This window comes from Dendrobates tinctorius, unplaced genomic scaffold (genome assembly GCF_039654945.1).
Source record: "Dendrobates tinctorius isolate UK_male_01 unplaced genomic scaffold, ASM3965494v1 ptg000201l, whole genome shotgun sequence".
NCBI classification, from domain to species: Eukaryota; Metazoa; Chordata; class Amphibia; order Anura; family Dendrobatidae; genus Dendrobates; species Dendrobates tinctorius.
The window spans coordinates 6,425,428-6,448,317 of NW_027361868.1; the positions used below are offsets into that span (position 1 = coordinate 6,425,428).

General features: G+C 46.5%; 1 protein-coding gene across 2 annotated transcripts in view; it reads right to left on the reverse strand.

Annotated features, from left to right (window-relative positions):
• Positions 1 to 418: 418 nt before the first annotated feature.
• Positions 419 to 22,890, reverse strand: part of CENPF (centromere protein F) — a 41,350-nt gene continuing 18,878 nt past the window's right edge. Inside the window, exons 14-21 of one of the 2 annotated variants that reach the window (XM_073553359.1) lie at positions 22,184 to 22,852; positions 21,559 to 21,711; positions 20,647 to 20,823; positions 6,854 to 7,012; positions 5,446 to 5,605; positions 4,055 to 4,504; positions 2,480 to 2,667; positions 419 to 1,960 (exon numbers count right to left, since the gene is read on the reverse strand). In XM_073553359.1, the coding sequence (XP_073409460.1) occupies positions 1,790 to 1,960; positions 2,480 to 2,667; positions 4,055 to 4,504; positions 5,446 to 5,605; positions 6,854 to 7,012; positions 20,647 to 20,823; positions 21,559 to 21,711; positions 22,184 to 22,852 (2,127 nt within the window). In that variant the 3' untranslated portion in view covers positions 419 to 1,789. Of the gene's footprint in view, positions 1,961 to 2,479; positions 2,668 to 4,054; positions 4,505 to 5,445; positions 5,606 to 6,853; positions 7,016 to 20,646; positions 20,824 to 21,558; positions 21,712 to 22,183; positions 22,853 to 22,890 lie in introns of both variants that reach the window. The other variant, XM_073553358.1, reaches the window with a different exon arrangement.

The following is a 22,890-nucleotide window of genomic DNA, read 5'->3' on the forward strand; positions in this document are numbered from 1 at the left end:
GCATGTAAAGTGACATTGAGGGGTCTATTTAATGGTAAATACCCCAAAAAGTGATACTATTTTAAAAAAGTGCAACCCTGTCAGGAAGTTTGTTAAAGGACTCATATCCATCACTGTTAAAAAAAAAAAAAAAAAAAAAAAGTCCGATTTCGGCCCAGAAAAGTCATGCAAGGGTCATGCGATTTTCATGAGTACAATCCGATTTTATTTATTTTTTTTTGGAGCTTTTACATAGAGCAATTCTCTGTGTAATTTTCAGTTTTCCAAGGAAATATTCTTCAACATTATATATATATATATATATATATATATATATATATATATATATATATATATATATAAAAAAATATATATATATATATATATCTCTCTCTCTATATATATATATATATATATATATATTTGTAAATATGAGTGAGATATATTTAGTACAGTGCTTGTGTAGTTTACTGTACGTGTTTCTTTTTAGTAAATAAATTCCTTTCTGGAAAAAAAAAAAAATGGCGTGGGATCCCCCGACATTTTACTAACCAGCTGAGGTAAACCTGACAGCTGGGGGCAGGTGTTTATAGCCTTTATAGCCAGGGAAGGGAGAGATACCCATGGAGATTCCCAGGCGATTAATATCAGCTCACAGCTGTATACTTAGTTTTTCCTGGTTATTAGAATGAGGGACACCCCCCCCCCCCCCACCAAAAAAAAAAAAAAAATGAAATCGGGTCCTCCTATAATTAATACTCAGCAAAGGGTAGGCAAACAGCTTTGAGATGATATTAATAGGCTAGGCAGGGGCCATGGTTATTGTGTCACGCTGTGATTTTACTGTATGTGGCTGTTGAATTGTTGGGTTTTCAAAGACAAGGGTGTGTAAAAATCAGATGGCACTCGTACGATGCGAGTGCTGTGCGATTGTTTTCTCGCACCCATTGACTTGCATTGGCGAGTCTCGCCCAAGATACGAGGACGATCGCAGCATGTTGCAATTTTTGTCTCAACCCAGGTACAGCTGAGAAAAAAAAAAAAAAAAAAAAATCGCAGATGAGCTGTGACTCATAGCTTAACCATGCTCCGAGTGCAATCTCATTTTTTATGGGACTGTACTCGTCCGTTTTCTCGCACATTAGAATGAGCCCAAAGGCAGCAAAACCATACAGGAAACCATATGGAAACAAGGAGTAAAGAAAATAGCAAGAACCTCTCAAGTAAGGAAAGAGAAACAACAGTCCATCATTAACTAAGACGTGAAGTTCAGTCATTCCGGAAGTTTGCTAGAACCTTGAAGGTATCCTGAAGTGCAGTCATAAAAATAAGTACAGGTCGCTAAGGGGTTCATTTACTTCCTGGCATAAAATCAGACAGTAATATTGTAATGGGGAGTAGGGAGTGACTTCTAGTACAACTTTAAAAAAAAAAAACCTCGTGTTTCAAGATCTCTGCTTGCTGCCACAGATTAAAATTCTTCTTTTTACATAATCTTTTCATTTATGACAGGCATTGACGAAAGTGTTTGTGACTATAAAATCTAAGTTGTGAGAGGGGATTGTCCAAATTCACACACATAAGAAAGTAAGTGACCCCTGCCATCGATCAGATCGCCATCTAAAATGACACTTTGTACATAGGCCAAGCCCGGCCACTGGTCCTATGCGCTCTTCCCGATCCACATGATCTTGGGTTCAAATATTCGCTGCAGACACTTTTGGGGGGATTTCTTTATGTTCTGCGAAAGAATATTAATTAGAAAAAGTTTTATAAAAGTTAAGTCCTGTACAATAAAATCTCCGCTGCATCACTGCACATGACACGTCCCCTCTTCTTCCTCCGTCTCGTCAAGTGACACTTTGGCGCTGGCTTGCTTGCTCTCCGGTTCGCCGCCGCACAAGTTATTGGACGCGCGACTCTTCATCAGGAGAAGAGACAGAGTGTCCATTGGAGCAGAGTCGTCCTCTGAGGCTTTTGTCTGCGGGATCAATATATATTAGTGAGTAAGAGTTGAAAGAGATAAGGGGGGTGCGGGTCCCTACACAGCCAAGTGGGAGGAGATTGGATGTGCAAAAAAAAAAAAAAAAAAATTTCCAAAAAGTGACAGCACTGTCGATCAGATCAGATGATCACTGGGCCTGCTATATTGCAAAAATGGGTTTTCGAGAGGAGACAACCCGTTAATAACAGTGTAGTAGGCTGGACTCGTCGCTATGGGACGTCTTTATTTTAGAGTTTAATTTCACTAACACATAAAAAAAATAAAGCCATATAATTAAAAAACGTAACTGCTCCTCATTAACCCGACCTCATGAGTGTCAAACTGCAGCATCTGCACCAATTATTGCAAGTTACTCCCGGATCTCCCCTGTGTAAGGTTTTATATCCTTGTGTGTCAGTGGAATATTGACTCCAATAGTCTGCAAGCTGCAGCTCTAGATGTGCAACTACTACTCCCAGCATGGCCCTAAACAGCGTGCTGTCATCTGAGACTTACCAGGTGGGATTTGCTGCCCCCTGGTGTCAGACTCTTCAGGTCAGGAATGTTTTCTAGATTGTCGATACGTGTGTTTAATACTGAGGGGGAGTTCGTCTGCGAGGAAAGACGGGGGCTCCTCCTTATCGGCACCGCTGTTCTCCGGAGGACAAACGGACTTTGCTTCCCGGATGGGATATCAGAAAATCCTACAGGACACAGAAGTATATAAACCTCACAATCTTACAAGATTAAACAAAGTGTACATTTACGATTATGTGCTCTGTATTTCCAATATACTGTATATATTACAGAAAATATAATCTACATAAATGTGGAACAACAGAGTGAACATACATTACATTACTGATCCAGAGGTACCTAGTGTATAACACTCCAGAGCTGCACTCACTATTCTGCTGGTGCAGTCACTGCGTACATATATTACATTACTGATCCTGAGTTACATCCTGTATTATACTCCAGAGCTGCACTCACTATTCTGCTGGTGCAGTCACTGTGTACATATATTACATTACTGATCCTGAGTTACATCCTGTATTATCCCCAGAGCTGCACTCACTATTCTGCTGGTGCAGTCACTGTGTACATACATTACATTACTGATCCTGAGTTACATCCTGTATTATACTCCAGATCTGCACTCACTATTCTGCTGGTGCAGTCACTGTGTGCATACATTACTGATCCTGAGTTACATCCTGTATTATCCCCAGAGCTGCACTCACTATTCTGCTGGTGCAGTCACTGTGTACATACATTACATTACTGATCCTGAGTTACCTCCTGTATTATACTCCAGAGCTGCACTTACTATTCTGCTGGTGCAGTCACTGTGTACATACATTACTGATCCTGAGTTACATCCTGTATTATACTCCAGAGCTGCACTCACTATTCTGCTGGTGCAGTCACTGTGTGCATACATTACTGATCCTGAGTTACATCCTGTATTATACTCCAGAGCTGCACTCACTATTCTGCTGGTGCAGTCACTGTGTACATACATTACTGATCCTGAGTTACATCCTGTATTATACTCCAGAGCTGCACTCACTATTCTGCTGCTGCAGTCACTGTGTACATACATTACATTACTGATCCTGAGTTACCTCCTGTATTATACTCCAGAGCTGCACTTACTATTCTGCTGGTGCAGTCACTGTGTACATACATTACTGATCCCGAGTTACATCCTGTATTATACCCCAGAGCTGCACTCACTATTCTGCTGGTGCAGTCACTGTGTACATACATTACATTACTGATCCTGAGTTACATCCTGTATTATACCCCAGTGCTGCACTCACTATTCTGCTGGTGCAGTCACTGTGTACATACATTACATTACTGATCTGGAGTTACATCCTGTATTATACTCCAGAGCTGCACTCACTTTTCTGCTGGTTGTTATGCTGACAGACTCTCTAGTAACAGGTTATCTGAGCTCCTGCCAGTATACTTTATGATACACAACATGTGAACCACCAGAGTGATCTGTGTTCAGCAAGGACTGCAGAGAGATTTCAGCTCTGAGGCTTGTGAAGTTGTAAATGACAATGATGAGGGTTATACCTTTTCTCACCACCTCAGGGAGCCCTTCAGGCTCAACATCTTCTTCTAGTTTCTGCTCTCCGGTTTTCTTTACCCTTTTGGTCACGACTTGGGGAGTTGATGGGTTGTGGCCGGTGTTTTCGGATTCCCTTCGCCTCTTGCCCGTTTGCTTCCCTTGTGTGGATCTTCTGCTCTTCCTTGGATTCTTCCCCTCAATTTCCGTCCCTTCTGGCTGTGAGCGCGGAGATTCCAGCTCCTTCTTCTCGGCTTCCAGCTCCTTCAGCCGAGTCCTCAGCAGATCCACCTGCCTCTGGAGCGTTTCATTGGAATCTTCCAGCTTGTGAGTCTTGATCATTAGATTGCAGTATTTCTCGACGGTCTCGTCCGCCTCCAGCGTCTTCTCTTCCAAAGACTGTTTTAACTCTTCGATCTCTGACAAGGAGTCGCTATTGCTGCTGTTCATGTCTGTACCTGCGCAGAAATAGAGACACTTGTGACATATCCACAGGCAAAATATGCAGCATTTACAGAAATTATTGTTTACTACCTGGCGCCACCAGCAGGGGGAGCTCCGGGGGAGCTCAGTTGATATAAACATATGAGGTCTTGTTTCTTTTGCGGGAAGAGTTGTCGTTTTGAACAACACCATTTAATTAAACATTTAATTTGCTGGAAAACAAGTTCCAATTGAGCACAAAAAAAAAACAAAAAAAAAAAAACACAATTTCATTTTTTTTTTACTACTAAGAGGCAGATGATGGCTGAATAAAACAACAATCATCTGCCGGCAAAATAAAAGGTTCAGTTTCCGAACCTGTTGCAAAAAAATGGGAACTTTCCAGCGCCACCACAGGAGAAATGAGACATTACACCGTTCCCATTATAATGAATGCGCTCTCTGTTTAATGTACAAGTGGTTTGGGGTTTTCCAGAGGGAACCGCTATGGGGGTCCCAAAATTTTTTTTACTAAATAAGTAATTTATTTTTACCAGGTGTAAATGCTGCCGTTCTCCTGATTCCGGTGAGGTTTTTCTTTTATTCCTGCGCCTCTCCGTTCCTGAGATACGGCTGTCTCTTCCATGTATACAAATCTAGTCTTGTTATCAAGTGGGTGTGGTTTTCAGCTGATCATTCTTAAGGACCACACCCAGTTGATCAAAGACACTAGATTTATATACAAGGAAGAGGAGGCCGTATCTCAGGAACGGAGAGGCGCAGGAACTAAAGAAAAACATCGCCGGATTCAAGAGAACAGCGGCGTTTACACCAGCCACGCGACAGGTCCTTTTTACCAAGGTTTGTGATGGGGTCTTAAAACCCAGACAACCCCTTTAAATGAACACTAACAATCGGTGCGTTCAGAATATTGAACTGAATAGTTCTGCTGTATAGATAACATCAGAGAACATACCGTCCTGCTTCTGTGTCGGCTCCTGCGGCGCCTCCTCCTGCTCCAAGAGTCTCTTCTGCAGCTGCCCTTTCTCCCCTTCCAGCTCTTTACATACATTCATCCAGTGACGGAGATCAGTACAAGTTTTGGCATTTTTCTTCTTCAATTCATCAAACTTTATCTAAATTAAAAAAAAATTAAAAAAAAAAAAAACAACAAAACATACAAATAATATCACAGGTAGTTCTTACAGTATTATTACCCTGCTTCATTATGTTAACGAGGCTTTCTGCATAAATAAGGAATCGCACAATCCTGGAACTTCTAATATACACTGAATTTAGCCCCTATGAGCCAAACTTGGTGATCACAGTTGTACATTATTTAACTTATTGTTTTCTTTCTAGAACAGCGCCACTCTAGGCCGGAACTGGTATTGCAGATCAGTACAAGCTAGTCGCATGTAATAAAGGTCATGTTTTTCACAAAACAGATAAGCCGCTTCCCGGCTGGGCGTTCTAGTAATATATGGCATCTGTACTGTCCAGTAACATAGGAATTCTAGGGAGAGAACGCCCCTTGGATGGGAGCGCTGCCATTTCAGTAAGTGATGGTATATCACTATGATGTATGTTGTCACTTCAAGGGTTAGTCCAGATCTACTCATTTCTGCTTCCAGACCTTCGAAAGGACATGACACTTCACATCTACCGATATCTGCCTAGATGTATGCGCGATCAGCAGGGACAGGACAGGTGCGCCGCCTCGCCTGACGATGGCACAAGCATCCCGGCAGATATCGGTAGACGTTCCTTCACTCGTCCTGCTCAATCTCAATGTAGAAGTGAGCAAAGTTGGAGTAATCCTTTACATGGACCCTCCACGCTAGCACTAAACACTGTATCATCTACCATTCAAGATGGCATGGGGAGCGCCGTTGTAAGTGTGACAACGCCGACCCTACCCTTCCTGTGGTTCGGACTATGGCGGGTATCTTGAATGCAGGTGGGCTGGAATCAGTCTTGGTGGCGGGAGACAAAACCGAGACTACTAGGTAAATAAGTTTCAGCGCCGGGAAGGACTTGCTGGAGATCCAATCTTTGGGAACTCCCCGAACTGGAGAATGAAGGGGCTGCAGCTCAGAGGTCCCTTCATCCTAGTGATTGTTAAGACCCCCCTCCAGAGGTATCCGACAGGCACGCCATCACTGCAAGACTGGGGGCTGCTGCAAGGAGTATATAAAATACAGCTCCCGCAGCCGGACCTGCACCAGGAGCCGGCTGTGACCGGAGTGGAACTATACGTGCTGCTCAATACATCTGTACCAACGAGAGGTGTAAAGGATCCGAAAATGTAACATTTTACAGAGGAATGACAAACAGATCGAAGACACATTACAGCTTAACGCAGCTGCCAAGTCCACACTCACCTGCAGCGCTCGCACTTCTTCCAGCCGCCCCTGAGCTTCACACAACGATTCATTCAATTTCCCGTTGACGGCTCTTAAGCGATCAATCTCCTGCTCGCACGCATTAAGATGGGCTTCCAGTGACGTCACTCTCTCCTGACAGCGTGCTAGCTCAGCGTCCTGCTGGGGAGGAAAAAAAAAAAAAAAAAAAGATTTGTTGTAAAACTTCTCTAAAAGTTTCTAAAACTCCTCGTAGCTCCTTCCCGGCCAGGTGACATTTCATTGTTACGCTTTTAATTTTTCTTTCCGTCATCTTCTTCCATAACTTTATGATTTCTTAGTTTACATCACCGTATGAGGAGCTTGGTTTTTGGGGGATGATTTGTATCATTTAATGAAAATGGAAAAAAAATAAAATAAAATCGAGGAAAAAAAAATCCAGGTGAAAATTGCCATTGTTTAGTTGTTTATACGTTTTCATGGCTAAAATTAAAAAAAAAAAAATCTGCACTTTGCAAAAAATTATATTATATATATTCTATATACACACACACACACACAAAATGCAGTTTATAAATGAAGGTGGTTATTAAGGAAAGAAGAAATCCAAACCTACAGGGCCCTGTGTGATAAAGTGATTGTCTCCTAAACCTAATAACTGGTTGGGCCACCAGTAGAGAAAAGGTAAGTTCATCGGCACAGCCATCCAGGATACAGCAGAAATTATTTCTTTATTACAAAAAAACTTGCTAAAAACATAAATTAGAAATACCAAGACTGACGCATTTCTGGTGTATGCAAACAGTCTTATAATTAAGGGGAAAAGAAAGGAAACCCTCCAATATCGCTGAATCACGACAATTCTGCAAAGATGAGTGGCCAAAATTCCTCCAGAGTGTTGTAAAAGACTCAAACAGTTATCACAAACGCTTGCTGGCAGTTGTTGCTGCTAAGGGTGGCCCAACCAGTTATTAGGTTTAGGGGGCAATCACTTTTTCACACTGGGCCCTGCAAACACTGGGGGCCCAACATTTTCCCCATCTCTTGTGATTTGCTTTATGACTTGATGGGAGGAAATATACGATTAAAAATCCTTTGCTATCACATCTGGCATGGTTCGGTAGGTATGTTGATGATGTGCTCCCAGTGTGGAAGGGAAATACATCCACAGAGTTGGATTTTGTGTCATATTTGGATTCTAATACGGGCAACATTATATTCACTTACAATCCTTTATCCGATAAAACTCTTTTCGGACATCATACTTGTGACGACTCCTGGAGTGGACCCTCTGGTTCGTGACACCAACCCTCCCAGGGCGAGCGGACCTACTGAAGACCACCCCCTATACAGGGAGTGTCAGGGGCAAGCCCCAGGGGGTGAGGTACGACTGCTGGCACCAGGCGGCTGGCTCACAGGAGACACGAGTGGGTGAGTGTGTCTGCAAGAACGTGTAAAGCGTGGACACGGGAACACGTGGTATACAGAGACTTCGTACGTCCGGGTGTGAGTGAAGCAGGATGCGTGCAAGCAGCACGTCAGAGCACTGAGTCAGGCAGCAGGTGTGCCAGGAGGTGTAACAGAGTACAGGAGCAGGGCGTGTGCCAGAGGGCACAACTGAGCATAAGACAGAGTGCAGGATTGGAACGTGTGCCAGGAGGCACAACTGAGTACAAGACAGAGCGGGTGCCAAGAGGCACAACAGAGTGCAAGGCAGGGGACCTGAATACAGCGCACAGCCAGGCAGGGACACGGCAGACCAAGCCAGGAAGCACAACAGTAATCAAGCACCTCCCCTAGGAAGAGGTAGCCTGATATAGCACATGATCACGAGAGCTTCCGGGTCAAGTCCTCCAGTACCATAGAGAGGACTGACCTGGAGACCGAACTGAGAAAAGCGCGCAAACGCAGACATAACATGGAGGAGACAGGGACCTAGGTACGAGAGGTGCGTGTGCGCACCCGGCGAGACCCCCGGAGTGACCACGGCTCCGGAGGAGATGACGTCGGGACCGAGGTCCCGCCCCCAGGTGAGCGCGGCGTGACAATACTACAGGGCAATGCCGTTACCAACAAGGTGGACTCATCCTTATTCAGAAAGGACACTGCTGGGAACACAATGTTATTATCATCTAGCCCTAAACATACTTTATGCGCCATCCCCAATGGAGAATCTAATAAAGCTAGGAGAACGTCAACTCCAAAGACGAGGCATTCACCGGGGAAAGCGAAATGATCCAAAACAGATTGTTGGACAGAGGTGATAACTCATCTAATGTTGATCGTGCATTTGGGCAGGCTGCTTCAAGCAACGAAGCATAAATCTTTTTATCCCTCTGCCATCACTTTTTCTACTACATATAGCTACCAATTTAACTCTATCGCAAAACATTAGTCTGAAATACCGACCAGTGGTAAATCAAGACGGTAGATTACATACTATTACAGATGATGGTTGCCGAGTAGTAGGAATAAAAGGTAGAACGCTCAGAGACATGTTATCACCTAGCCAGGTGCGGAGTCCTAAGCCTCAACACACAAAGGTGATATTTCTAGTCTGGTCTTCTTTGGAATTGAAAAAGCAAATCAGGCTACTTGGGGGGGCAGCTGGAAAAAAACAATTAGCAGTCGAGGAAGACTTCTGGACAGGCTTGGACTGGCACACAGGAGAACAGGAGAATCCTCCGGTGGGCCACCACCCTCTTACTTAAATCACTATGTAGAGATAAAAGCAGCATCTTAATTATTTCACAGTCTACCCAGATCACTGTTATATAATTCTGTGATCGAGGATAATGTCACATTTGCAAGTAACTGAAAAGTGGGGCCCTGGAGCTGGTTACGGGTGGGCCCTTAGCACCCCTGTCCAACATTTCCTCTGGATATTGACTAAATATCCTCATGGTATGAACTTCAGAAACGATTTGTTCTTCATTGAGACTGACTACACCTTCATTTATCATTTGATTTTGTATTGTTGTATGAAGAGGTATAAATCCATTCTGCAATGTTGTTGTTAAAGGGTCAAACAATTAATTGTTTGATTATAGATTCGCTGTTTAGATTTAATTAACTCTGCTTTCTAAATGACTCCCGAGGCATTATTTGCATATTATTCCATTAACCTTCATCTATCCTGGGCATTTTTCACGCATAGATGAGAAAATATATTTCTTTTCAGTAATCAACCCTTGTGCGTTTTATACGCTTGTTCACACTAAACACCATGCATGATATTGTTACTTCGCGAATGGATCTGTTCATGTGATACATTGTTTCTTCTTAGGTGATCACTTCGATTCAGTGATCTTCTTAAGTTTCATTGGTTTCATTTACCGTATATACATAATAATAATAATCTTTATTTTTATATAGCGCTAACATATTCCGCAGCGCTTTCTTTACAGTTTGCACACATGATCTATGGAACATCTTATGGGGCCATACTTATACTCGTGTATAAGCCGACCCTAGTATAAGCCGACCCCCCTAATTTTGCCACAAAAAACTGGGAAAACTTATTGACTCGCGTATAAGCCTAGGGTGGGAAATGCAGCAGCTACTGGTAAATTTCAAAAATAAAAATAGATACCAATAAAAGTAAAATTAATTGAGACATCAGTAGGTTAAATGTTTTTGAATATCCATATTGAATCAGGAGCCCCATATAATGCTCCATACAGTTCATGATGGCCCCATAAGATGCTCCATACAAAATACACCCCATATAATGCTGCACAAAGGTTAATAATGGCCCCATAAGATGCTCCATAGAATAATATGCCCCATATGCTGCTCCATAAAGGTTATGGCCCCATAAGATGTTCCATAGAATATGCTTCCCCATAAGATGCTCCATAGAATAATATGCCCCATATAATGCTCCATAAAGGTTATGGCCCCATAAGATGCTCCATAGATTATGCCCATATAAGATGCGCCATAGATTATGCCCCTATAAGATGCTCCATAGATTATGCCCCAATAAGATGCTCCATAGATTATGCCCCAATAAGATGCTCCATAGATTATGCCCCAATAAGATGCTCCATAGATTATGCCCCAATAAGATACTCCACAGATTACGCCCCCATAAAATGCTCCATAGATTATGCCCTCATATGCTGCTCCATAGATTATGCCCCCATATGCTGCCCCATAGATTATGCCCCCATAAGCTGCCCCATAGACTATGCCCCATATGCTGCTCCATAGACTATGCCCCCATATGCTGCTCCATAGAATATGCCCCCATATGCTGCTCCATAGACTATGCCCCCATATGCTGCTCCATAGAATATGCCCCCATATGCTGCTCCATAGAATATGCCCCCATATGCTGCTCCATAGACTATGCCCCCATATTCTGCCCCCATAAGATGCTACATAAATTATGCCCCCATATGCTGCTGCAAAAAAAAAAAATGCCATACTCACCTCTCTTGCTGTCCGGGGTCCATCGCTGGTCACCGCTGTCTGCCGCTTCCTGTGTCAGTGACTGTTCAGCCAGCAGAGGGCGTGGCGCGCACTAACCAAGTCACCGCGCCCCCTGCTGCCTAAACATCACTGACACAGGACGCACCAGACAGCGGTGAGCAGCGATGGACCCCGGACAGGTGAATACTGGATATCCTGGCGCGGTCTCTGCAGCCCCGCTTCTCCGACTCCCACAGTCTCCGGCAGCTCTTCCTTCAGCAGTCATGTGGTACCGCTCATTAATCTCATAAATATGCGCATATTCATGAGTTTAATGAGCAGTACCACGTGACCGCTGAAGTAGGGAGACCGTGGGAGAAGCGAGGGGGCTGCAGAGACCGCGCCCAGGGGGGGGGGGGGGGGAAGTATGATCTCTGACACCCCCTCCCCCACCGACCCCCAGGTATATGACTCGTGTATAAGCCGAGAGGGGGACTTTCAGCCCAAAAAAATGGGCTGAAAATCTCGGCTTATACATGTGTATATATGGTAACTTGTCAAGTTTTTAATATGATGAATGTAACATGTTGACATTTATTAGTCACTCTCGGCGTCTCATTCTCACGCCTGTAATGTATGTCTAGCATTATGCCTTTGTACTATAGTCGACCCACACCTTCAATCATTTTTCAATGCACTGCAATATAAATTTCACTTGCGACATATCCCACGCTTACACAGATGGTGAGAAATCGGCTGCTGAAGTCTTATAGACATATGGCTTCCATCTCAATGCTACATTCACTATACATTAACTATTGTATTCATTCTTGATCTCCATTTTCCTGTTGTTGCAAGTGACGACTTCTGCAACTGTAATATTATTTCCTGCATGTAATATCAATCACTATTATAATGCAACTGTCACGACTCTGTTGTCGAGTGTCCCAGGGCCTCCTTCCCTATCCCTAACGCTAGAGGCGCCCTAGCTCGCCCTGTTCCCCAGATTACTTCTGATGGTGAAGACGCCGGGGCCACGTATCTTGCCTTAGCTCCTGAATCTGCCCTCAGTCTGTACCCTTCCCCCACACTGGGAAGAGGGGAGTAATAGTGTACCACAATATACCATCCAGACTAACAAGGTAATACTAACAGGGGTAACGAAAAATACCAAACATGCAAATGTACTCATACATAAACAACGGAGGTAAACACTGGGGTGTGGAGGATGGGGTTAAAAATCAAAGTAGGAAAAGGGAAATAATCACAGCCAAATTCAAGCAACAGTCACAGAAAAAACAAGATTTTTGGTTGCTTACAGTAAAATCTGTTTCTCGGAGCCTTCATTGGGGGACACAGAAACCATGGGTGTATGCTGCTGCCACTAGGAGGCTGACACTATGTACAAAAAAAGGTTAGCTCCTCCTCTGCAGTATACACCCCACCGACCGGCACTAATTTCCTCAGTTAGTGAGAAAGCAGTAGGAGAAGTAACAAAACAGAATGAAAACAGAACAGACAACTCAACTGTAATCAACAAACAAACATAAGAACAGGAGTTGCAGAATATGGGAGGGTGCTGTGTCCACCAATGAAGGCTCCGAGAAACAGATTTTACGGTAAGCAACCAAAAGTCCTATTTTCTCCATCACTTCATTGGGGGACACAGAAACCATGGGACGTCCCAAAGCAGTCCCTGGGGTGGGAAACAAACTGCCATCAGGTCAGCAGACTCACCACCGCCGCCTGCAAGATCCTTTTGCCTGGGATGGCGTCCGCCGAAGCGTAGGTGTGGACCTTGTAAAATTTGGCAAACGTGTGGATCGAAGACCAGGTTGCCGCTCTGCAGAGCTGCTGCGCAGAAGCTCTGTGGTGCACCGCCCAGGAGGCACCCACTGCCCGGGTAGAGTGAGTTCTAATTCCAGGAGGGGGCACTCGATGCTTGACCCGGTAGGCTTCCAAAATTGCTGATCTGATCCAGCGAGCAATGGTAGCCTTGGAGGCCGGATGACCTTTCCGCGCACCACTGGAATGATCAAAAGAGAGTCTGTCTTCCGCAAGGGAGACGTCCTTGCCAAGTAGACCTTCATGGCCCTGACCAGGTCTAACTTGTTCAAGGAGCGCTCCAGAGGATGGATTGGACCCGGACAAAAGGATGGGAGAACAATGTCCTCATTTGGGTGGAAAGTGGACACCACCTTAGGAAGGAAGGCCGGGGCCGTAGGACCACCTTGTCCTGATGGAGCACCAGGAAAGGGGGGGCGACAAGAAAGGGCCGCCATTTCCGACACGCGCCGGGTGGAGGTGATGGCCACCAGAAATGCCACTTTCCAGGAGAGAAGGGACAGGGAGACTTCCCTGAGAGGTTCAAAGGGAGACCGTTGAAGAGCCTCCAGAACCAGATTGAGATCCCATGGATACACGGGAGCGCGGTAAGGAGGTGCCGTATGAGCCACTCCTTGAAGAAAGGTTTTGACCTGCGGACGGGAGGCCAACGTCCTCTGAAAAAGAATGGAGAGCGCCGAAACTTGACCCTTCAAAGAACTGAGGGCAAGGCCCGCATCTAGGCCTGCCTGGAGGAACGCCAGAATAGAAGGAAGAGAAAAGGACATGGGCGGAACGTCATTGGCCTCGCACCAAGTGAAATAGGCCTTCCACGTACGATAATAAATTCTGGAAGACGATGGTTTTCTAGCCCGGATCATGGTGTGAATAACCCGATCTGAAAAACCTGACCGCCTCAGAACCGCGGTTTCAACAGCCACGCCGTTAAATTGAGCGGCAGAGAATTGGGGTGGCAGATCGGACCTTGAGACAGTAGATCTCCTCTGTCTGGAAGCTTCCAGGGGGCGTCCGCGAGAAGGTTGACCATGTCCACGAACCAAGCTCTTCTGGGCCAATCCGGAGCGATGAGGATGACTGGTACCCCTTCCGCCTTGATTTTCTTCAACAGCTTGGGAAGAAGAGGAAGGGGAGGGAACAGATAAGGGAGCTTGAACTGCGACCAGGGAATGGTCAGAGCATCGGCACCCACTGCGAGAGGATCTCGGGCCCTGGATACGAACTGTGGGACCTTCCTGTTCAGGCGAGACGCCAGCAGGTCCACGTCCAGAGTCCCCCAACGACGGCAAAGCTGATGAAAGACGTCCGGATGTAAGGACCACTCTCCCGCCGCGAGACCCTCACGGCTGAGAAAATCGGCGGCCCAGTTTTCCACGCCGGGAATGTGCACTGCGGATATCGCTGGGACCGATACCTCTGCCCAGAGGAGAATCCTGGACACTTCCGCTAGAGCCGAGGAGCTCCGTGTCCCCCCTTGGTGGTTAACATATGCCACCGCTGTGGCATTGTCTGTCTGAATGCGGACCGGCAGACCCCTGAGAAGCCTTTCCCAGTGAATGAGAGACAGATAAATCGCCCGTATCTCGAGGACGTTGATTGGCAGAGTTGTCTCTTGAGTCAACCACCAACCCTGAACCGTCTGACTGCGAAACACAGCTCCCCAGCCGAGAAGGCTGGCATCCGTTGTCACAATCTGCCAGTGAATCGGAAGGAATGATAGGCCCAGGGAAATGAGGGGTGACGTCAGCCACCAATTGAGGGACTGTTTGATCCGGAATAAGAGACGAATTGGACGATCCAGGGAGAGAACGGACCTGTTCCACCGAGACAGAATGGCCTGTTGAAGCGGTCTCGTGTGAAATTTAGCAAAGGGGATGGCTTCGGTCATCGCCACCATCTTTCCCAAGACTTTCATGGCTGACCGGAAAGATGGAAGCTTCGGGCTCTGCAGTGATCGAACATCTCACCGCAGAGAGATCAACTTCTCTTCCGGGAGAAAGACCTTCGATCGACGGGTGTCGAACAATAAGCCTAGGCACAAGACGTTGAGTCGGAACGAGGCAAGACTTCCTCTTGTTTACGAGCCACCCGAAACTGGACAGGGTGTCGAGAACGATGGAAAGGCTTTCGAGAGTCTGGTGAAAAGACGGAGCTTTGATCAGAATGTCGCCGAGGTACGGGAAGAGTACGAGACCTCTGATCCTCAACAGGGCCATCAACACCGCCATGATCTATGTAAACACTCTGGGCGCGGTGGCGAGACCGAACGGCAGGGCGCCAAACTGGTAGTGGTCCTGATGAATCGCAAAACGCAGAAATTTCTGATGCCCGTGAAAGATGGGGACATGCAGATAGGCATCTTGAATGTCTATTGAACACATGAATTCCTGCGCCTCCATGGAAGCGATTACTGAACGAAGGGACTCCATTCTGAAATGACGCAGGCGGACCCTCTTGTTCAGCAGTTTGAGGTCCAAAATGGGCCGAACCGCGACGCCTTTTTTTGGCACTACAAACAGGTTTGTGTAGAACCCTGTGAATCGCTCTGCTTCGGGAACGGGCACAATCACCCCGGAACTGAGAAGAGAGTCGATGGATGCAAAGAAGCCCGGAACTAAGGCGGGGTCTTTTGGAGGACGGGACTCGAAGAAGCGATCCCGGGGCCGAGAAACGAACTCTATCTTGTATCCTGAGGATACAACTTCCCTGACCCAAGCGTTTTCCACCGAGGCCAGCCAGACATCCCTGAAGAAAAGGAGTCGGCCGCCCAGTTGCAAAGGCGCCTCGGGACACTTTAGATAGTCATGCCAAGGTGGACCTTCCAGTTCTGGACCTGGAGGATCTGCCCTGGGAGGGGTGAGATCGCCCACTCCTAAAGGAGACTTTCTTCCTATCCTGGCGTGCCTGTGGCCTTTGTTGGTTGGAAAAAGGTTCTGCCGTCGCGGCTCGGCAGAAAGACCGAAAGGGCTGAAACTGACGCCTTGGAGGGGGTCTACGAGGCTTGGACTGAGAGAGAAGAGAGCTTGTGCCCCAGTGGCGTCTTTGATAATTTGGTCCAGCTGGGATCCGAAGAGACGTGCACCCTGAAAGGGCAGATTGGTAAGGGACCTTTTCGAAGACAAATCCGCCTGCCAAACCTTGAGCCAAATTGTATGCCGGATTGCAACTAAGTTGCTGGATGCTTGAGCTGCGCAAGAGGCGGCATCTAGAGAGGCGGAGACGAAATACTCCCCTGCCTGGGAGATCTGGTTGGCTAACTCGGCCAGTCGCTCTCGGGTTGGGCTCCATCAAGAATGCCTTGGCGGAGATCATCCGCCCAAGTAGCTATGGCCTTTGCTACCCAAGTGGAGGCAAAAGCTGGGCTTAGCACCGTCGCAGCCGCTTCGAATGCTGACTTTGCTAAAGACTCTATGATCCTGTCGTTAGAATCCTTCAAAGCCGCCACACCTGAAATCGGAAGGACCGTGCTGTTAGATATAGTCTGGACACAGGGGCGTCTACAGAGGGAGAAGCCGACCAGTTGTCGGTGAGCTCTTGAGAGAATGGATACAGCACGCCGAGGCGCTTCCCTCTTTGAAAGCGCCTGGTCGGATTTTCCCTTTCCCTGGTGAGGATCTTGGCAAACTCAGAATGAGGAGCGAAGACCCTGGAAGGTGTTTCTGCCCATCTGAACGAAACCTCCTGATCTGAGGGTTTCGCAGGGTAGTCTGTGATCTCAAAAGTGTGGTTAATCGCTGCAATGAGGTTCTGTACCGTAACCTTCATGTCCGCGGTATGGTCCGAATCCAGCTCTAAAATCTCCTCGGATGGCGCATCAGAGAACGCTTCGCCTGACTCAGGTGAGGAGGCACGGGAAGGAGACTGCTGGGAAGGACTATGCGGTGAGATGGGGCGAGGGGAGGATTCCGTCCGGAGATCCTGCCTGGGTCTTTTGCGGCTCATGCTGGCTGGTTCAGATGGAACCTCTTGTGACCTGCTGGGTCCTGCAGAGGTGTCCAGGGGCAACTTATCAAGAACGGCCACTAGGGTCTGAGAGACCCTGGTGAGATCCGCTACTGATGGAGATAAAGAAGAAGCCCAGTCTGGAATGGGGGATTCGCTCTCACACGGAGCAATAGGGGGCTCCTGGGCGTCGGTCTGGATGGGGTTGCTGCAGTTGGTGCAGAGGGGAGTGGGCTGACCTGAGGGAAGTTTGCGTTTGCAAGAAGAGCATGCAAAAAACTTGACTAAGGTGCAGGAGGAAGCCGGAGGGCGAGCATGATCAGGCTTAGAGTTAGACATAATGAGGGAAAGTCACTGAAGCAGTGCCGGAAGGTTGGGGGACAGGAGGCAGAGGAGGGTATCAGTCTGCAGTTGCAGAGCTACTCACGGTCCGGTGTCCTGTGGATGCTTCCAGCGAGCGCTGCTGCAAGGCTCGTTCAAATCTGCAGGGCCACAGAAGAGACGATGGAGTCCGGTTGACAGGCTGGGGAAAATGGCGGCCGCCTGAGGGGAGCCCGGTATAAAAAAAGGTGCGCTTCCTTGTGGAGACAGGGAGGAGAGCGGGGCTAACTGCAACCAAGGATTGCACCGCCCGCTGCTGATAGGCAGGCTAGGAGATTGAGCGCCGCCCCTGGAGCGCAGACTGGAGGGAGAGAGAGGAGGGCGGCCTAGAATGGGAGGGAGCGAGCGGTGGGCGGGCTTAGAAAGGGCGGGAGAGAAGCCCGCCTAGGAAAAAGGCAGGGGGCGTGGCCGCGACACTGAACAAGGCCGCAATAGAAGCCGGGGCCTGGAGTAGATGCAGCGATCGGCGGGAAGCGCGGGGAGGCGCGGAGGTAACGCTGCACCAGCGCGATCGCTCCGCAATGGAACCATATTTGCCGCCCGGCTGCTGAGCAAAAACACGATAAGTGCAGCCGGGGAGAGGTGAGGGGGACGCAGGGAAGAGGCTGCTTAAAGGAGCCGTGACACCTGGTGGACATGTCACTCAGGGCGCCCGCTCCGCCAGGTACCCGGGCCTGCAGCATGGCAGGACAAATGAGAAAGGTGCAGCGGGTAGACGTGGGAGGCAGGCAGAGCAAGGGCTTGACGCTCCGGGGTCCCATACTTACCCCTCAGCAATGGACCTTATCATGATCCTGTCTCTTTGATAGAAGGTCCGCGTCTCTTCCAGGCTGACAGGCTCTGGTGGCCGAGTGGGTGGGAGACGGGGGGGCGAGGACTAGCTGGATCGCCTGACACGCATCCGTGCTCGGGCTCTTGGTCCTGACGTGTAGAGCTATGAGGATACGGGGTGGCAGTACACGCCGTACTCATAGTCTCTTTGTGGGAGTACGGATGTGACTGTTCACTCCGTATCCCTCCAGAACCTGCAAAGAAACGACGCACACTGAGGTTGATAAGGGTCTAATGAAAGACCCGTGTCCACCTCCTACTGACACTAAGCTAAACTGAGGAAATTAGTGCCGGTCGGTGGGGTGTATACTGCAGAGGAGGAGCTAACCTTTTTTTGTACATAGTGTCAGCCTCCTAGTGGCAGCAGCATACACCCATGGTTTCTGTGTCCCCCAATGAAGCGATGGAGAAATCCACCAAACACCTTCTTCAATAACAACCAACAACAACCTCCAGCCATGCAGCATAAGCTAGCACTGACAATGAGTGCTAGCCAGGTCCCAGATTATATAGGAGATGGGAGTGGCTAATAGTGCACAGAGGAGAGCCATAATGCAGGAAAGCTTCCAGGAGCTCTCAACTGAGAAAATTAACCCCTACAATGCCAAAAGAAATAAACACCATTTAATATGAAGGTGAAGTGCTTCTAATCAGTACAGGAGTAGGAGAAATCAGACGCTGCGGTCCTCTGGCTCCTCTCTGTTACGGTAAACCCGTTACAACAACTTAACCATATGAGGAATTATACCAACATGTAACATTTTATATTTATCATAAAATTTAACAAATTTTTGTGCAAGTCCCAAGTACCTACATCCTTGGAGTCCGAGTCTGAGCGCTGATTCTTTTCTAAATAAATATATTTGCTAATTGACATAGGTCAGATATAAATGGCAGCTCACTATGTTTCACCTTAGTTATCCTATGAAAAACGGTGTTTCCATATACCAAAAACACAGCAGTCCTGAGGTTGTCACACAGGGCCCTGTAGGTTTGGATTTCTTTTTCACTTAATAACAAAGACCTTCATTTAAAAACTGAATTTTGTGGTTACTTGTGTTATCTTTGTCTAATATTTACATTTGTTTGGCAATCTGAAACATTTAAGTCTGACATTCACAAGAATAGCTCCAAACACTCACACAACTGTAGCTAAAATTATTATTAATAATAATAATAATAATAATAATAATAATACAATATTAATATTGATAACAATAATAAATTACATTTTTGTGTCCACATTCTCTCTTTTTTCCCCTTTGTCTTTTCTAATATTTGAACTGGAAAAAGAGGGGCGATTCAAAAATTATATTATACGTTTATAACTTTTTTCTTTTAATTGCTAGAGGAGTCTTGAACCTGAAGTATACAGGAAAAAATCTGGTCTCCTTCATAGGAGCACCAAGATGGCTGTGACAGAACTAGACCCCTAAACTGCCATGGCAACCCATCATTACCCCGTGATCGATCCACATAAATACCGCTGTCAGATTGATAGCGGGATTTAATTGGTAAACAGCAGCGCTCAGCTCCGGTTGCTGCTGTTAAATACAGGTGCCAGGTGTACAATCGAGATGGCACCTGCTGTGCATGTATGTTACGTGTTGACAATTGATTAACATCAGTAAACCACTGACTTTTCCGCTTTCCCTTAAGCCCCTGTTACACATAGCGATCTCGCTAGCAATATCGCAGTAACGTCACCGATTTTGTGACGTAGCAGCGATATCGCTACATGTGATACTTACCTCCGACCGGCTCCCCCACTGGTTATCGCTGATCGCGCGTGAAGGTCCTGGATCATTTCTCGTCGTCAGCTTCCTGCGGCGCTTCCTGCTGAGGAGACGAGCGACGCGTGGAGCCGGGCGGGAGGACGTCAGGATCGCCGCGTCTGACAGGTAAGTAACGACCCCCGACCGCTGCGATGTCGCTGGTGAGATCTGCCTGTGCGGCAGCTCACTAGCGACCACTTAGCGATGCACCAGCGATCCATATCGTTGTCGGGATCGCTGGTGCATCGCTAAGTGTAACGGTACCCTAACTCATATTTCCCATAACTCCTCGCTTTTCAGTCCCATGCTAAATCTTCTGCTGGAGACAGATTGCACTTGACAACAGGACAGTGATATACACTGAAGGTCGCCCCCCTAGTGTACGGCACTCGAGTGATTTTTCGGGGTAAATAAAATACTTTGAGATTCTGTTAGTAAGTGCATCAGCCATTAAACCGAAATGACAGCAAGACTGACGTATACAGGCTGGTGCAACCAACAAGGACGGCTCCAACTGTCGCTCATACATCCCATACACTGGGAGGATTTTTATTTTTTTTTGCTTTTCCAGTGTGTTCAATGAATTAGCTTTACGTTGATTCTGTATAGTCAGCAGCCATCACTCACCTGTTTACTCGTCTCCTCCAGCAGGGATCGGTGACGGGACTCCGCCTGCAGGAGATGACTTTCATGCTCCGCTACATCATCCTTGTGTCTCTGCGCCTGAGATTCCAGCTCCTTGAGCAAGGAAGCGACAGACGCCTTCATTTCTGCTGCCTCGGCCGTGGCGGTCAAGAGCTGAGCCTGCGGAGCACAGACGGCACTTGTATACATGCAGAGCATCACTACTGGCATAGAACAGCAGCTCCTGTGCTGCAACATCCGACAGAGGGGCACAGGGCACGGATCTGGCACAGCCACGTGGGCTAAACATGAATGGTCCGAGCAGCAACCAAGCAACATGGTCATATCTCTAAGAGCAGAGGTAATTTTTGATAACACCTTCCCTTTAAAATGGGGTTGTATTAATAATTAACCAAGCTGCAAAAGTATCATCAAATAATTGCCATTCCCCTCTTATTTCTGATGCTCCAGTGCTGGTGGGATATGATTGGCTGCAGTGGTCACGTGTCATAGCACTGGTACAATGGCGCAGACTGAGCGGTGATGGCAGTAAAATATGGCAAATATGGAAAAAAAATATATATAAAATAGAAAACATTGGGACAGATTTATTACTGTGGACCCTGGTTTGTTGCCTCTTTAGGCTGCCTGGTGTAAGTTTATATCACTTACTAATTGGTGCCTTTTGTAAGAAATCTGCGCCAAAAAATTTTGGTGCATTTTTTTTTTTTTTTATGCGTAGCATTTCATATCAGAGCATGCCCACTTCAGGTTAGGCCACATCCTTTTCAGCAAAGCCGTACCCCTTGTCAGTCAAACCACAAAAAAAGTGTCACCTAATCAATGTGGTACAAATTGGCAAATTTAGCAAAAAGTAAATCTCCCCCAATATTTTTATACAGAAGAGTAACTTACTCTGCTGTCCTCCTGCTGCCCCCTGATTGCCCGCAGCTCCTCATCCAGATCTTCCCGTTCTCGGCAGTTCTGCTCCTGAATATTTTTGACATGTAGATCGGCCTCTTGTAATTTACTCTGCAACCCACGGCAGTCTTCCTCCAGCTCTGCCACCTACGGAGAGGAAAAGATAAAAGACGTAGCAAATCATCATGCCTAAGAATCTTCAGCTATTTTCTATCTATTCTATATTGTCTCCATGGTGACAGACAACAAATAAAACTAGTGTAGTCAGATCCTGCAGTCAGATCACTTTTTTCTGTCCTCCCTACTACTAGTTACATAGGTTTAGAAAGCAAACAAGTCGCCCTTTATTTTCGTTCTGCATTCTTAGGTTTCCCTTCCGTGGTCACAGACCCCATTGAAGAACGATTCATTTTCAAAAACAAAAAGTAAAGAAAGGGTAGAAAAACAAAATTAGGGACTTGGGTGTTGAAATTCAAGAGATGTCTAAAAAAAAAAATAAAATTACAGTACTGAGGGGTCATGTGCCTTTTCAAATACTGGCAAAGAACTAACAGGTCAAAAACTACAAAAAGTTAGTCCAAGGTGGTTAAAAAAAAAGCTTAGTGTGTGTAAACTTTACCTTATTTTGTAGAGTCAGGTTTTCCGATTTTGTGGATTCCATCTGTGCTTCTAGATCACCACAGTAGGCTTTCAGACCAGTAATGGTGGACTGAAGAGTCTCATTCTCTGCGGAAATATTCCGAACCTTCTCTTCTGATTCTTCTAAAGCGATCTGCAGGCTCTTGTTACTATTTCTCAGTCTTTCAGATTCCACTTCAAATTGGGAGACTTTTGAAGAATATTTCTCTTTGTTTTGTTCCAAGTCTTTCATTTGGCCCTCAAGGGCCACCAGTTGTTGAGTCTTCACATCAAGAAGAAGTTTACATTCTTCTTGTTCCAAAGTAACTTTTTGAAAAGACATCTCAAGGTCTTTGCTGATCATCTGGGCCTTCTCCAATTCTTGTAGGAACTGTTCCTTCTGCTGCTTCACCTTGGATGAAAGCTCGGCACACTCGGCCACGGCGGTTTCATATTTTTGGTCAGAAAGGGCTTTTTGCGTAAGTAACTCTTCCAGTTCCACGTGAAGCAAATCATGTTGTTTGTTGGAGTTGTCCATAAACTGGATATGTTCTATCTCTCTGTTCTCCAGAGTTTTTGTAATGTTGGCAATTGTGGCTTCTAACTCAACCATCTTCTCCCGGTTGATTTGAAGTTCTTCTTCAAGTTCTTTAAGCTCTTTTCCTGCCACCTGCGGAGAGGAAAAGGTAGACATAGCAAATCGTATTG